The sequence below is a fragment of the Fukomys damarensis genome, unplaced genomic scaffold (genome assembly GCF_012274545.1).
Source record: "Fukomys damarensis isolate Sample0158 unplaced genomic scaffold, DMR_v1.0_HiC HiC_scaffold_33, whole genome shotgun sequence".
Lineage (NCBI taxonomy): Eukaryota > Metazoa > Chordata > Mammalia > Rodentia > Bathyergidae > Fukomys > Fukomys damarensis.
The window spans coordinates 12,463,019-12,478,765 of record NW_022900945.1 but is presented as its reverse complement, the minus strand read 5'-3'; the positions used below and the strand labels follow the sequence as shown (position 1 = coordinate 12,478,765).

The following is a 15,747-nucleotide window of genomic DNA, read 5'->3' as shown; positions in this document are numbered from 1 at the left end:
CAAAGAAGTAAAGAAGGAAGCAAGAAAGAAACCTGTGTGGCCGGAAGCAACGCCATGGCCCAGAGCTCAGCGGGAAATCGGCAGATTCGAGCCACAGACCTGGAAAGCAGGCAAGGCTGGGCGGCAGGCACAGGGCCAGTGTCTTTCTTTCCTCCTCAGAAAGTTTAACATTCTAGAGGAAGTGTACACCGAAGCAAAGAAATTCGACAAAACAGTAAACAAGAAACGATGTCCTTGAATATTTTTTAAATGAAAGAGAAACATTAGCAAGCCACGCTTTCCTGCTGATCAGCTCTTGCTTTGCAGGTCAGTTCGAGCTCTCTTCAACCCCCTCTGTTTTCTTAAGGGACATCCTGATTTAGGCCACCCTGTGTCTTTTGTTTTGTTTTGAACCTACCTTGATAAAAGCACAGCCAACACCGTTATCTGTAATGGTGAGTCCAAGTGAGTCCTCGGATTTATAGACATTCACTTCCTTTTTCAGTCCTTTCACATGGGCAAAAATGAAATCTTCAAGACCTAGTTGCCCTCCTAGGAGTCTCTGCATGTCAATTTTAGGTGTGTTTAAGGTGCAATACAAGATCTGCAAAAAGACAGAAGTATGTTAGGTCAGTTTCCGTCAGGAAAACATCTGGTCATCAATTTATTCCCAAAAAAGAAGTTATTAAGTGAAAGAGTCCTCAGTTTGTGATGCAAAAGTACACAGCATAAAATGTGCGTGTATGGAAACGCAAATCCAAACTTACTCTCGGAGTCCATCCGTCTCACCCCAGTCAGCATGGCGACCATCAAGAATACAAAAAAACAATAAACACTGCTGAGGATAAAGGGACCCTTCTACACTGCTGGTGCGAAAGGAAATTAGTACGGCCACTGTGGAAATCAGTGTGGAAGTTCCTCAAAAACTACAACTAGATCGGCCAAATGATCCGGCTACCACTCCTCGGTGGACACCCAAAGAAGGCAGGCACTCCAGGGTCATCCGCGTGGCCATGAATTGCAGCACAATTCGCACTAGCCGAGGTACGGAACTCGCCAAGGTGCCCCTGGGCAGAGGAGTGGACAAAGTAAACGTGCCTGCATACACAGTGGGGTGCTGTTCAGCCATAAAGGAGAAGAAGCCAATTTTGTCTTTTGCCAGAAAGCGGATGGACCCGGAGATCATGTTAAGTAAAATAAGCCGGATTCAGAAAGACAAGCATCACGTTTCCCCTAATGTGTGAAATCTAAACTCACCAAAAGAAGGAGCGAAAAGAAAAGATGGCACGAATGTAGAAGAGAGGCTGTTACGACACAAGAGGAACAGAATAAGGGAGGGGAGGAGGGCGCAGGAGGGGAGGGGCATGCGTATGATCCCAGGGGCCAGGAAGCTGAGACAGGAGGATCACTTCAAGTCTGAGGCCAGACTGGGCTACACAGCGTGACCATCTCAAACAAAACAAAACAAACCCTACAAGCTCTTTTCCCTGCAATGTTTCTCTCACACCTAGTAACTGTTAAAGACATTTAAGGTATGGTCGCTCAGCTAATCCTTGTAAGCCGGGCGTGTGGGGAACCCTCACTAAGCCTTGCACAGAAGGGAAAATCAGCTCAGACACAGGAAGCAGTTTGTCTCGGGTCACATAGCCAGTTCAGGACAGATTCATAACAAGGAGTCAGACTTTAGGATTCTGGTTTCCCCTGGTGGGCAGGATCTGGCATGAGCTAGGCACACACTCTCTCTACCTCTGAGCTACACCCCAGTCCTGTGGGGCTTTTCCTAACCCCTGATGCTGTAGCTGTGATTTAAACGTGGATTCAGCTTTGAACTGGAAGCTCCCAGAAGGCAGATGATACAGTCTTATGCTTTATACAAGCCAAATGAAGTGTTCATTTGATGAGTCACCCCCTTCCTGAAAAGCGTAAGACAGATTGCTAAAGTGAGCCTTTTGTAAATGAACTCTGAAAGTATTAGATGGTTGATCAAATAGCAAAATCATGGCGGGACATGCACGCAATCCCAGCATCTGAGAGGCTGAGGCAGGAGGATTGCTACAAGTTTGAGGCTAACATGGGCTACACAGTGAATTCATAGCCAGCCTCCTGAACTGCATAGTGAGACCCTGTCTCAAAAAAAATTTTTTTTGCATTATTGTTTAACTTGAATAATTAATTTTTAAAATATTGCTTCCAGTTTAAAAAATTTTATGCCAGGGATGTAGCTCAGTGGCACTGCCCCTGCCTGGCAATCACAAGGTCCTGAGTTTGATCCCTGGTACCAAAATAATAATAATAATAATAATAATAATAATAATAATAATAATAATGTTAAGCTGACTAGTTATATTCATTTATTTGTATTATAAACACCGTCATTTTCAACCTCATGCTCTTTATTCTCCCAGTATAATACATGGCCTCACTAAGATTTATTCTAAAATATGTATCATTTCACTCCTGGTGCCTTCGCCTTAACCTTGTCAGTAGCTCCTGTCATCCAGAAACGGGTGTCACAGCTTGGGAAAGACAGAAAACTGGCCATGAGACAGATATTTGGAAACCCGATACTGTGTGCTCTATTTAGAGTCTGTGAGGGTATTTACAAGGCCCTCCCTCGAACTGGGTAGAACTTTCTATAAATGACTCACTTCTAAATTAGCTGCCCTCGGTCAGCAGTATTAAGCCTTAAATAAAAGGTGAATCACTCTTTGTACTCTTTCTTCTCTGGTGCAACTTATTTTTTCCCAGTGATTTTAATAACTAAAATTGTATGACAAAAGAATTCTATCCCAACAAGACACAGGAAAATTTATATTTTTGATCTACCAAAATGACTTCCCAGAATAACAAAAAGAACATTCTTTAAATGAAATCTAATCAAGGCAACCAGTGTGTCTAAGAAAATCACAATCACCACGCAATTCTTGAGACACAAAAGGTAAGGTTAAAGGAATACAGACAGATTTTTCAGCTTGCCTTTGTGGACATGACCCAGACACTAACCCAACAAGTGAGATACATCAAATGTCTAGAGCTATATATATATCATCCTTTCCCACAGTATTCTGCCTTTCTTGCAGGCAGAGAGAGACGTGAGCTTATCCTGGTCTACTAATGCTGCAAGGTTACATGCCAATTTTAAAGGTATCATAAATCACCACTCTCCCTCCCCGCCAGGGGCTGTCTCAAATTTTCCAGCTTTCTGAACCACTTGTCTCCTTTAAAGCTCCCTCCTACTTGACATTAAAGATGACACAAAACCTAAACAGCCAAGAAGAGTGTGGAACAGGAAATGCCTGACACCCTGGAACAGCAGAGCGGTTTATAAAACATCATAAATATTATAAACTGTAATTACTACCAAACAGAAGTGTGACTTAATGGTTCTAGCTAACTGAACAAATACACAGGTACAATTTGTATTTTTTTGGACAGAGTCTCCCCGTGCGGCTCCCCCGTGCGGCTCAGGCTGGCCTTGAACTCAAATGATCCTCCTGCCTCAGCCTCCCAAGTGCTGGGATTACAGGCATACACCAACATCCCCAACCACAATTTGTATAAGAGGCCCATTCAATCTCAAAGGGGCCCTTAAAGGCTTCAGATTTGTTTGGCACAAGATTTATGTTCCTATAAGCCCAGGATGCTGATTGACAAATCTTTCTGTGATGCGTCTAAAGGGCATGTAGTATTTTAATGTTACCTACATGAGGGTGACAAAGAATTCAAGGAAATTGGTGGAGGTGAACTTAGGACCACTTTAGGCAGTTGGATTATTCACTGGAAGTTGGAAAAATCCAGGTGTGGTGGTGCACACCTGTCTTCTCCGGCACTTAGGAGGCTAAAACAGGAGGATCCCTGTGAGTTCGAGGCCAGCCTGAACTACATAGCGATACCTTATTTCAAAAAACAAAAATCAAAAATAAAAGGGAGTTAGCATAAGAAAATGCACCCAGCCTAGGGCTGATGGGTACAAATACACAGCGAGCTCTTCTGGGCTGGAGTCTGCTCTACGCAGAACCGCCTCCAACAGAGGAGGACGGAGCAAGGAAGAGACAAGACAAAGGGGACTGGCTCGTCCCCACCCTCGGCCCTCTTGCCCCCTTCAGCATCACAGCCACTCTGCCAGGGGCTCCAGGACTGGGGCAGAGAAGAAAGCAGAGGCCCGAGCAGGGCCGGCCGGTGACCCCGAGGTTCCACCCTCAGCTCCAGGAATGCAGGACCGGGCGTCCCTGTCCCCAGCACCCAGGCTGGGTACTGGCACACAGTACCACCTCCTGCTTCTGTTCCCACGGCCTCCACAGCCCTGTCCAAGCCTCGATCACCTGCTCTGAGCGCTTTCCTCCCGCCTGCACGCGCTCACACCCAGCGCGTGTGCATGGGCAGGTGTGGGACGCACTTTCGCACCGCCTGTGTTTCTCCCTGCTCCTTTCCCAGCGGGCAGGAAAGCAACGATGAGGACAGGGATGAGGGTGGCTGGCGTCCAGAGCCGTGCTCAGCCCGCCCCTTTCCCTGTCTGAAGCGCCCGGGCTTGGAATGGAAACGTCTGGTCACCTGTTTGTCCGCATTGCATTTCCTGATTCAAAGAAGCATATCCTCGTTTTAGGGCGCTGAGTGGGAAGGGTGCGGGAGAAAAGGAAATCAGGATTCCATGCCGAGGAACGGCCGAGGTTCAGTTCTCCCCGATCCTGGGCGTGGTGGGAGAAAATCCCAGTGGCCAAGACTCGCACAGGATTCCCAGGATCTCAGGAAGATGAAAATGTGCGGAGAGGTGTAAGTCAGCTCTAGGAGAGCAGTGGCAGAGGGGAGCAGACGATCAGAATTCCACGCTGAGACAGATTCTATCTGCCTGGTGCTCTGTGTGCCTAGAAATACAACGCAAAGGACGCGGATTGCTAAAGCTATTTTTGGTTTAGGGAAATAAAGACGGACAAATGCAAACACAAATCGGAATGATTGGCATATTTAATATTTCTGAAATTTCAATGAGATTCTCGCTTTGGTGACTGAAACAGTTGACTAGGTTTGCACTGAGGAAGCCGTCAGCAGACGAGCCCAGACTGGTGGCCGCGACACAGAAACCCACACTCAGAGAGGTTAAGTCTGAGGACCAGGTTTGAGATATGCTTTTAAATTTGCCTTCCTTATTCTCTGGGTGTAGGCAAAGGGTTGAAGAATGAAAACTGCACAGGCCTAGAATAGAACAAGCAAAAACTGCAAACATCGGGATTGTCCCACATCTTTTTCTTTTTTTTTTTTTTCCTTGATTGAGGGAAAGAAAACTAACATTTGTGAAACCGTCCTTCTAGATACCTAACACGCTGTCGCTGTTTCATTTAATTCTCGCAATGATCCCAGCGGCAGGAGTTACCTGTGAGGAATGTTTGGCCACGCGGTGGCATCTCCACTATAAGGCCCACAAGTGCCCCCGTGCCTAGGCCTCACCTTCCCAGAGCCCCACCTCTCTGCCACAGGACGCTGTGCACCTACCCTGAGCCACAGGACACTGCAAAAGCCTGGAGCATCACAAACGTAGCAACCACAGACGCACCCCACCGCTGCACACCACAGTCCTAAGACTGATCCTAAATGGTGGAGGGATATGATCAGAGGCAGACTGCAATCACTTAACAGCCAGCGACCGGGCAGGAAACAAGCTGCTAGGGCAGGAGGCAGGGTGATAGTAGACTCTAAGGGACAGGTGAGATGCTGTGAGGCTTCTTTGGCTTTTACGGTGATTATGAGACACCACCGGCCTGTGAAGGAAGCAGGGGAGGGAATGAAAGATCCGTGAGGAGTTGTCTTGCAATCCACTTGAATTTCAAATGTTCTACCAGACACATACGCGAGAAGAGAGAAAACACTGCCTACCGTTAGTGGAGCCTGGACCCTGGTTCTGGGGTAGAGGCAAAGCATTTTTTCTTCTGAAACGTCCTGGACTGCAAGTGCCACATAAATCAAGGGGAAAGTGTACTTTTTTAATGTATAATTTGTCAAGAGTTGTTCATAATTTCAGAAAATCAAGTCACGGCCAGCAATGCTGCTTATATGACTTGGATATTTAACACATTTGCCACATTCCGATAAGTCTAAGAACACTCACAAAAGTTACTTATCCATTATTTCAAAATGTCATAAATCAGCCAGGTGTGGTGGTGCACACCTATAATCGCAGCTCTCTGGGAGGTTGAAGCGGGAAGATCACAAATTCAAGCCCTACCTAAGCAATTTAACGAGAGACTGTCTCAAAATACAACTTTTTTTCTAAATTAGCAATATAGATCAGTGCGAAGGCCCTGGTTCAATCCCCAGTAACCAGGGAGGAAAGTGTCACAAATTAAAATAAAAGAAGCATCAATGTTCAGTTGAATATTGTCCTGTTTTCACTATTTTTTGATCCAAATTTTTTCATTGTAAATCAACACAAGCTACTGACTGGTTCATTACGTCTTCTAGGATAGTTTTCCAAATGTTGAAGCATTGAAATCTGTATCTGTTTCTAACACTAGAAAGAAGGGACTATGTTGTGTTGTAATTGATCCGTACACACAGGCAAGGTTGTAAACTTTGTTTCAGAGTAGTAAAGGTGCCATCACGTTGCACTGGATATTAGAGTGGATCTCCGGATGTGAGGTTAACAGTTACTTGTGTAAGGGAGAGAGCGTGGGTACAGATTCAACAGGCTGGGGTCAAAGTCGTCCCTCTGGGCTCTGTGACCTGAGTGATCTGCTTGTCCCCTGCGCTCCAGTTACCTTATCTTTAGATTTTAAAGGTCTGGGGTTCTGGCAAGAACAGCCCCTACAGGTGAGATTGCACAGATAAACAGTGACGCAGGTACTGGCTTCCCTCCCCTGACCCCTTTATTCAGGTACAGGAAATCCAGACAGGAAGCACAGGCAAGGAGAAATGAAATACCAAGAATTAGTACCTAGAAACTGAGCCACACCAGAGTCCACTGCTAGGCTTAGTTGGCTGCGCTCTGGCCCCGGATCACAGAGGGCTTAGCGTTAGCAGCGATCAATCATTTGAAGAATGAACACAGAAGTGTGATTTCGTCAAATCTGTCACTAAGTATTAATGAAGACACTGTAACACTGTAATGTAAGGACCTGTAATTTTTACAGACTGAGATGGACAGCCTGGATTTTAGCCATTTAAAAAAAAAAATGAACAGGGCCAGGGCTTTAGCTCAGTGGTTGCACCGCCTGCCTCACAAGCTCAAGGACCCGAGTTCGATCCCCGTACAAAAAAAAAAAAAAGTACTGCTAAAAAAATGGACAGTCCCTCTACATGTGCTTCATGAAATGTGGCAAACACACTTACTGAATGCATAAGTTCTTAAGCTCTGTAGCCACTATGAGTGGAGGGTGAGATATATTTCTAAAAAGCAGACATTCTTCTTGGATCTCAGTACTCATAAATCTTCACGTGGTATCCTCTTTACTTTATCTCAGTATCTTCCCCAAAAGTCTCTATTATTTTGCTTTGAACAATTAATTTCAAAAATAACTTTTAGAGCACACTGTGATGGTTCACTCCTACTGTAACCCTAGAACTCGGGAGGCTGGGACAGGAGGGTTACGGTGAGTTCAAAGCCAGCCTGGGCTACACAGCAAGACCCTGTCTCAAAACAAACAAAAATAAAGGTATGGGGGAGGGTGACACACAGTTTTGCCCGCTGTCACACATATACACACACGTACACAAATTCATGGAGAATTTTCTGGAAGGACAGTCAAGAAAATGGCCATAGCAAATGCTTCTGGGGAAAAGAATGGGAACTATGGCTCGGGGTGACCCACATATTTTGGAATTTTTACCAAGCACACACGTTACCTTTTCCATTAAAATATAAAGTCATGTACTATGGCGCCCACTGTAGCCTTCTGTTTTATAGAGAGTCCTTTCTTCTAGGAGCTTCAGGGTGTGCACGAAACACAGAGGCAGGGAAGGATCGTTTTCTCAGGCGGCACTGGTCCAACATCATGGACCCCTTACTGATGGAGAAGCCCACAGCGGAAGGAAGAGGAAGTGCTTAATACCGACAGGAGGCCAGGGGGCGGGACGGGCTAGGGGAGGGCGGACTGTAGGAAACTGATCACAGCTGCCTACATCTGAAAAGCCTTGGGGAAACTACACCACCGTGCCAAATCGCCACGCTTTAGATTTGATGTCAGAAAAGCAGAAAACGTCTTAAATTCTAAAATACCTGTATGGCAAGTTTATATTATTGTGCCTATGGAATTCTACACATGAAATTCTATTTTCTGATAGTTCGTTGAGTTCAGAAACATTTTATCTTCATTTTTAATTTATCTTTAATTGACAGGAGGTGCTGCGATTCGCACTTTGGTTTTAAGCTCTCGGTCCGGCACTCCTCTAACAAGAAACAAGTGAGCCCTAAATGAGTATTTAAATTACACCAGGTGTCTATCTTGTGCCATTGAATGTTGGAAATGTTTAACTTTCTTTTCATCCTTACAGGGGCTTGCAGCTAGCTGAGTTTGCCTTAAATCTCAGAGGAGACTTTGCACTTGGACTTTTCAGCAATGCTGAAAATGTGAGGACTTTGGCAACTCCTGGAGATGCTTTTTGCATAAAGGGATATGATGAGTCTTTAGGGGCCTGGGGAAGAATATTATGGGTTGTGTCTAGATGTCCCCCAGAGTCTCAGGTGGTCATAGGTGGGACTTTTTCAGAGGTGGCTGGATCTAGAGTGTGTGATGCTGGGATTGATTCATGGTGCAGTGCTAGGATCCAGGGCGCTAGAATTAAGGGTGTGAGTGCTGCCCCTGGATCCAATATTAGCCTGGATAAGAAATAAGGGATGGAAAGACCTGTGGCCGCCCTTGGTTGCTTTGCTACCTTCTGCTCACCATGAACTGTTTCTCCTCTGCAATGCCCATCTGCCAGCCACCGTGCCTTGGAGCCAGCTGATTATGGACTGAAACCTCTACACACTGTGAACTAAATAAGCCTTTCACCCTTTAACTTTGGGTGTCAGGTATTTTTGCCTCAGCAACAAGAGAAAAGTAACTAAGACACCAAATTCTCTACCATTTCCTGGACTCCGATGGCCCATCCACCCAGGGAGCACTATTGCCATTGCCTTTGTAAATCCTTCCATGACCTGTATGTCAAGAAACACTCAAACAGTCCAGGTGAATGCCCAAGCCCTGGAGGCATGTTTGAACAGGAGAGGACCCTGGAACTCTTCTTCTGACGATCCAGGAGCTCCCAGGCACAGAGGTCCCCCTGGGTAACAGCCTGGCCACCTGAGCCTCTCAGGGAAGCAATCAAAAGCTGCAGCATTGTTGGTGGGAATGTAAGTCAGTACAGCCACTATAGGACTCAGTATGAAGGCCCCTCAAAAGCCTAAAACTAGATGTACCATTTGACCCAGTGGTTCCCTGCCTAGGTCCCTTCTCAGAAGAGTTGAAGACATCATGTTGGTGATCCATGCACATCCATGTTTATAGCAACACAATTCATAATAGCTAAACCTTTGACGGATGAATGGATAAAGAAATTGTGGTATTTATTCACCGTGAAGTACTATTCTGCCATAAAGAAGAATAAACTTGAAACATTGGTAGGTAAATGGATGCAATCTGAGACCGTAATGTTAAGTGAAATAAGTCAGACACACAAGTTAAACATCACACAGTTTCTCTTATATAAGAGAAAATATATATATATACGGGGGGCAAAACAGAAGATAGATAAATAGGAAGTAGAGAGATCTTTTTCAAGTGGATGAGGGGACAAGAGATGGAGGGGCAGGGTGGGAAGGGAAAGGGAATAGGAAAAAATAATTAAAGGGAGGAAAATGATGAAAATAGAACTTTTGCAAATGGGAAAGAGACTGAGACTTTGAAGGAGCAGGGAGGGAGGAAAGGGGTAAGGAATTAAAGAAGAATTAAAATGTGCTACGTACGTGCACCAACCCCCCACGACAAATGTAATCATTATGCACTGCAAACAAGCACTAATAAAAAAAATCACAGGTCTAAAACAACCTAGACAATAGGTCCACCCATGGCACCCAGCCAGCTGGCGAGTCACCGATGTAGGAAATGTCCATTTGGGGACCTCGGGATGAGGACTGGAAACTAAGTTCACACCGGCAGGGGTTGCTGTCTGCTTTGTTCACTAACATATCCCAAGACCTGTAGCAGTGACTGGCACAAAGTCCGTAAATTAAAATTTCCTAATGAAGGATAAGATTGAAGAGGCCTAATTGATATGCATGGCTTCTACTGTAAAACTGTACACTCTGGAGGCTGAAGCAGGAGGATTGCTGCAAGTCTGAGGCCAGGCTGGGCCACATAGTGAATCTGAGGCCAGCCCAGATTACATAGTGAGACCCTGTCTCAAAAACAAAATAACCCAACTCCCAGTCGCCTCTTTTTGGGGGGTGAGATGTTTGTTTGAATACTGGTGGGGATCCCCACATGCAAGTCCTCTTTATACTTCTTCCTGGGACCCCTCATTGAGCAGGAAGCTATGCCTGCAGCCCGCCAGGCACTGCACTGCTGAGGAACAGCTGCGTCCCCAGAGTGCCACATGAATACTGGGTGCGCAGGCCCACTCGGGCCCAGCAGCACAGAGCGGTTTCCTGAAATCTCATAGGCCGAGCCAGCTCTGTGACTCACCAGGAAGCAAAACTGCTCCAGACTGAACCCAAGCCTCAGAGCTTCTGGGTGGGGGTGCGAATCAGCAGGCTCTGCATTTATCTCGCAAAGCACCTACCAAACCTGTCGTAGACTTTCTAAGTGCAACCATTTTACAAACTGAAAAAGGTATCAGTCATGTCCCTCACTCTGCCTCTCCAGGTGAGTCTCTTCACCTGTAAAATATAAAAAAGTTAAAACCTACAGGAGGTAACAGTACAAGAATCACCTTTGATGCTCAAAGCTGGGTACAGTGATGCATTCCTATAACCCCAGCCCTCTGGGAGGCTGAGGCAGGAGGATCCAAAGTTTTAGCTGATCCTGGATAATCTGGCAATTTAGTAATTTAGCAAGACCCTGTCTCAAAATAAAAAATAAACGGGGCTGGGACATCACTCAGCACAGAGGCCCTGGTTCAATCCTCAGTTCTGTCCCCCATAAAAAAAACTTCACAGTAAAGATACAGAACACTGCATACTGAATTTGGGAGGATTATTCTACTCATCTATTTTTTTTTCTTTTCTTTTTTCATTAGTACGTGTGTAAGTAGTACACAAAATCTACATCCCTTGTGGGGAATCAGTCCGTGTGCATAACACATCCCCAAGGATGTTCCAGGCACAGCTCTAGGCCCCTGAGGCTACACCAGGAAAACAAAAAGACAAAACTTCTAGGGATTGGGTGGAAGGGGCACAGACAGTAAACAGAAGAAGCCCCCTCTCCCAGCTGTCAGCATGGAAGGGAGCAGACTGGTGCTCTAATCTCACAGGCCCGGACAGCAGGTTCTGGAGGCTCCATCCCTCAAGGGACAGCAGGGACCAGAGTGGCTGGGGCAGAAAGGATAGTGATGCTGCAGAGGGAAGAGGGAACAGGGCCCGAGGCCCATCCAGGGCTTGGCTTTTGTTCCAAGTGAGATGGGGAAGTCAGTCGGGGAGGCTCTGGGATAAAAACCGCAGCTCACTGGAGACAGCAGCTCCGAGGAGGAGGTTACTACCATGTAAAGGAGAAATGGGGGACAGAGCAGAGAGGACAGCACCATCATCACCCTGAGAAGGTTAAGTGGGAAGGGCAGCAAGAGATGGAGGGAGTGGGAGAAAGGCACAGGAAGAGGGTGCCAACTCCCACGGTGACTGCAGACATTAAGTTCTGCAAACAGGAACTAGTCAGGATAAAGGTTGCTTGGTTGGTTGGTTTTAAGAGAAATAATAGCATGCTGGTGGGTACAGAGTGTTAAGCTTTAAAAGTCGAATTTCTTGCCAAGCACAGTGCAGGGTGTCTGTCATCCCAGCTACTCAGGAGGCTGAAGCATGAGGATTCCAGGCTCAGGAATTCAACGCTGACCTATATAACATACTGACATATAACAAACAACAACAAATAACAGCACCTGCTTTTTCTACTTCCCAACTGCAATGCTTAAATGTCTATATGGCCAGAGAGAAAATGAATCACTGAAATGATTCATTTAGTCATTCAATGATATCTATTACCACATACAAACTGATACAGATAGAACATTTCTAATCCAAAATTCAAAATGCTCCAAAATCTAAAAATTTTTTGAGACAGGGTCTCACTATGTAGTCCAGGTTGGCCTTGAACACACCATGCAGCTCAGGCTAGCCTCAAATTCACAGTAATACTCCTGCCTCAGCTTCCCAAGTATTGGGATTACAGGCGTGTACCACCATGCCCAGAAATCTAAAACTTGCTGAGTCCCTGACATAACACCATAAGTAAAAGAAAAAAAAAATCCACACCTGACCCCATATGGTGGGTGAAAGTCAAAATGCAGGCTTCTAAAAACATACTGAAAAATTGCCTTCAGGTTACATGAATAAGGTGTTACATGAATAAGGTAACCTAAAGGAATTCTGTGTTTAGACCTGGGTCCTACCTCCAAGAGATTTCATTGTTTATCTGCAAATGTTCCAAAATCAGGAAAAATGTGAAACCCAAAACACTTCCGGTCCCAAGCACACTCGACCCGTAATAACCAAGTCAAAGGAAACAACTGCTGAATTGCATAAAGAAAGTGAGCCTGAGTTTCTAGTTTCTGCACCTGAAAAGCTTCTGATTTATTTCTTTAAAAAACTTTCAAACCCACTGTCTTCCTACAGTTTTTTCCTACACTAAAGGTTTAAGTCAGAGCAAGTCATGGCACAGGCTGCCTGCCAAGCAGTAACAGCAGTCAAATACTCAAAAGGCCTCCTCAACAACATTTATGACTACGCTCAGCATCTCAAAGCTATAGTCATAAATTACTCAACTCTTTATGTAACCTGAAGGTTTTAAAAGACGGTATTCAATTTTCTGAAAAAGTGACCCTAAGCTTGTATCATGAGCTAACTGTCTTTAGAGAGATTAATTTAGTTTCTTTTTCTTTTCACTAAATTACTTATGTAGTTGTTTTTGAAAAAGAAAAGACTGCAAATACAAGGGCTTCTTGCATAATCAACCATATGTTTCAATGTAACAAATCTTTTTTTTTTTTTCTTTGAGACAGAGTCTCTCTCCAGGTAATTCCGGCTGGCCCTGCACTCATCATGTAGCCCAGAATGGCCTCAAACTTAGATCTTCCTGCTTCAGCTTCCAAAGTGCAGGGATTACAGAAATGCACTCTCACCAGGCTATTGAATCTGAAGTGATCTGCGGCTTCATTAACTTCATCCCTCGGGGATCATGAAGTAGGTGACAGTGATACCCAAACTGTCAGATTCACATCAGCGTCTTTTTGAGCCAATGCCTATTTTTGTAGTTTATTAGAAAACCTTTGGTTTAAAAAGCAATGTTTCCAAAACTGGATGCGGTGGCAGGAAGATCGCTACAAGTTGGAGGCCAGCTGGGCTACAGAATGAGTTCAAAGCCACGCTGAGCTGCATCATGAAACCCTGTCTCAAAACAAGAACAAATCCTGGCTCTGCAAACCTATGACCCAGTGATTCTGGACAGCTGCTTAATTTCTCAAGGCTTCAGTTAGCCCAGCTATAAGATGAGAAGAACCCCAGTAGGGATGAAGGGACCGCACTGTCGACCACGCACACCTTGTAGGGCTGTGAGCACATTATTGGTCCCAGGAAGTCCATTTGAATCTGTTCCACCTGACTCTGAGTCCTTTCTGTTTCCTGGTGAAGTGCGTAGCTCCCACAGTACCCTACTTGTGTCCCTGCAGCCAGCTCTCAGAGAAACGTCAGGACTTCCAAGTTAACTCTGGAGTTAACCATCCATTCCATTCAGTCCTCATGGGGGAAATCTTTATTCCCCTGTGTACTGACAGCTCAAAAACTACATGCACCTTTATTCCCCTGACTGGGACAATGGAGTAGGGGATGGAATCTTCCTGGCGAATTGGATTTTAACAACTAACTTTTATATAAAAGTCAACTACTGAGACATGTAAGACATACTATGTAACCAGACAGATATTTCATCCTGCATATACTTATTAACTCTTTTTAATCCAGCTAGAAAGCCTGCATTAATGTGGGTTATATGCATAAATTCACTATGTATATATATATTGGGGCCATAGAAAGTGTTTATGAACTTTGATATAGTGCATCAAAACACCTGATTTCAATATCCTGGAATTTTATCTTGTAAGCCAGAGAGTGGAAACTGAAAACACCAAATGTGGCCACCAAGACATTACTAAAAGACTGGAGAAATTGGGAAGCAACACACCTTCATAGAATTTTCACAGAGGAGAGGGAGGGGATGGCTTTAAATCTAGACCATGCCTCTATGTATAATTTTGGAAGAGTCCTGAATCCCAAAGCCTCAGCAACCTCTCTGTGATACAAAGATATTAATAATATTTTCTCCTTGGGGATTAAGTGGATTTAATTGAATCATGTATCCGAATCATGTCATAAATAATGATGGAGAAAGCTGTCAATGAAAAGAAACTAAAAACTGGACAGACATTTAAGGTTGTCAGCTAAGTAAGCTAACAAGCTCACCAGTTTAGAAATCAGAATGTCCAGGTTGAAAGAATATCCCTGGCTTTTTCTTGCAAGCTTCATGATCTTGGGCAAGGCCCAATCTCTCTCCCCTCAGCCTCTCTTTTAACTATTGGGCGTTAATAATATTAATAACAATTTATTAAGCATGGAACACATGCCAGACAATCTGCTAGCTTTCTAAACCAATTCCAGTCTTCACAATCAATATCCTTTCTCCGAGGCTGAAGCAAGGTCGTTAAATTTGTTCACAGCCATGCAGCTAGTATATAAACGGTAGAATCCCTATTCAAATTTATCTCATTAATGTATCATCTTCCTCGCTAGAAGATCAGAAGTGCTTATTGCTTCAAAGGTGCTTTTCTAGTTGAGAAAAAAAACAACGTGTTTTTGTAATTGAAAAGTCCTATGCAAATAGTACTATCCTATGTCAATATAAGAAATACACAAATGAGTTTGCGGTTTGCTCTTCAGTACCTGGGATCCCTGAAAGAACAATCAGTTATACTTTAAGCTGTTTCATCTCTTCTTGGAATTTTGCCTTGACCTCAATTTCGCTTGAACAAACCTGACAAACAACTAATTTAAAAAACTAAAACACAGGCATCCGGGTGCCACTCTATGCCACGCAAAGGTCCCTCTGCACTCCTGGAAATCCAGGGCACGAAATCCTGGGCTTCTCCTCGAAATGTGGGCAAAACAGTTTCTTAAGTCGAGTTCTTGCAGTCTGAGCTCTTGGGCGACTAAGGAGCGGCCACCTGAACCGAGTCCTCTACACTGCGTCGCGGCGATCACACCCGCGACAGTCCCGACCCCAGGCACACAACCTAAATAAACTTCCCACTCTTTCAAGCACAGGATGTAACCGTTAACGTCGATCTCCCGTGAAAACGGTGACCGGTCCCACGTTGTGAACTCTGATTCTGTGCTGGATCAAAGCTCAGCTTTCTAAACTCCCAGAAGACACACGCCCCAAGGCTTGCGGTGTTGACGCTGGAAGTGAGGGCGCAGCAGGTCTCGCTCTGGGGCCCCTGGAAGGCGCCTCACCCCCACTCCAGGCTTTGGACCGAGGCCGGGCGCCCCAGAGGACGCGGGCAGCCCGAGTCCAGGATCCTGGGTCGGCGGGCGCTCAGCTC

General features: G+C 45.1%; 1 protein-coding gene across 4 annotated transcripts in view; it reads right to left on the bottom strand.

Annotated features, from left to right (window-relative positions):
- The window catches only part of Gipc2 (GIPC PDZ domain containing family member 2), a 183,475-nt gene that overhangs the window by 150,145 nt on the left and 17,583 nt on the right, over positions 1-15,747 (bottom strand). For all 4 annotated transcript variants that reach the window (XR_776613.3, XM_033758207.1, XM_010605213.2 and 1 more), the window contains exon 2: positions 398-583. Coding sequence is in view for 3 of the 4 variants with exons in the window: in XM_033758207.1 (XP_033614098.1) it covers positions 398-583 (186 nt within the window). In the remaining variant the exon portion in view is untranslated. The remainder of the gene's footprint in view (positions 1-397; positions 584-15,747) is intronic.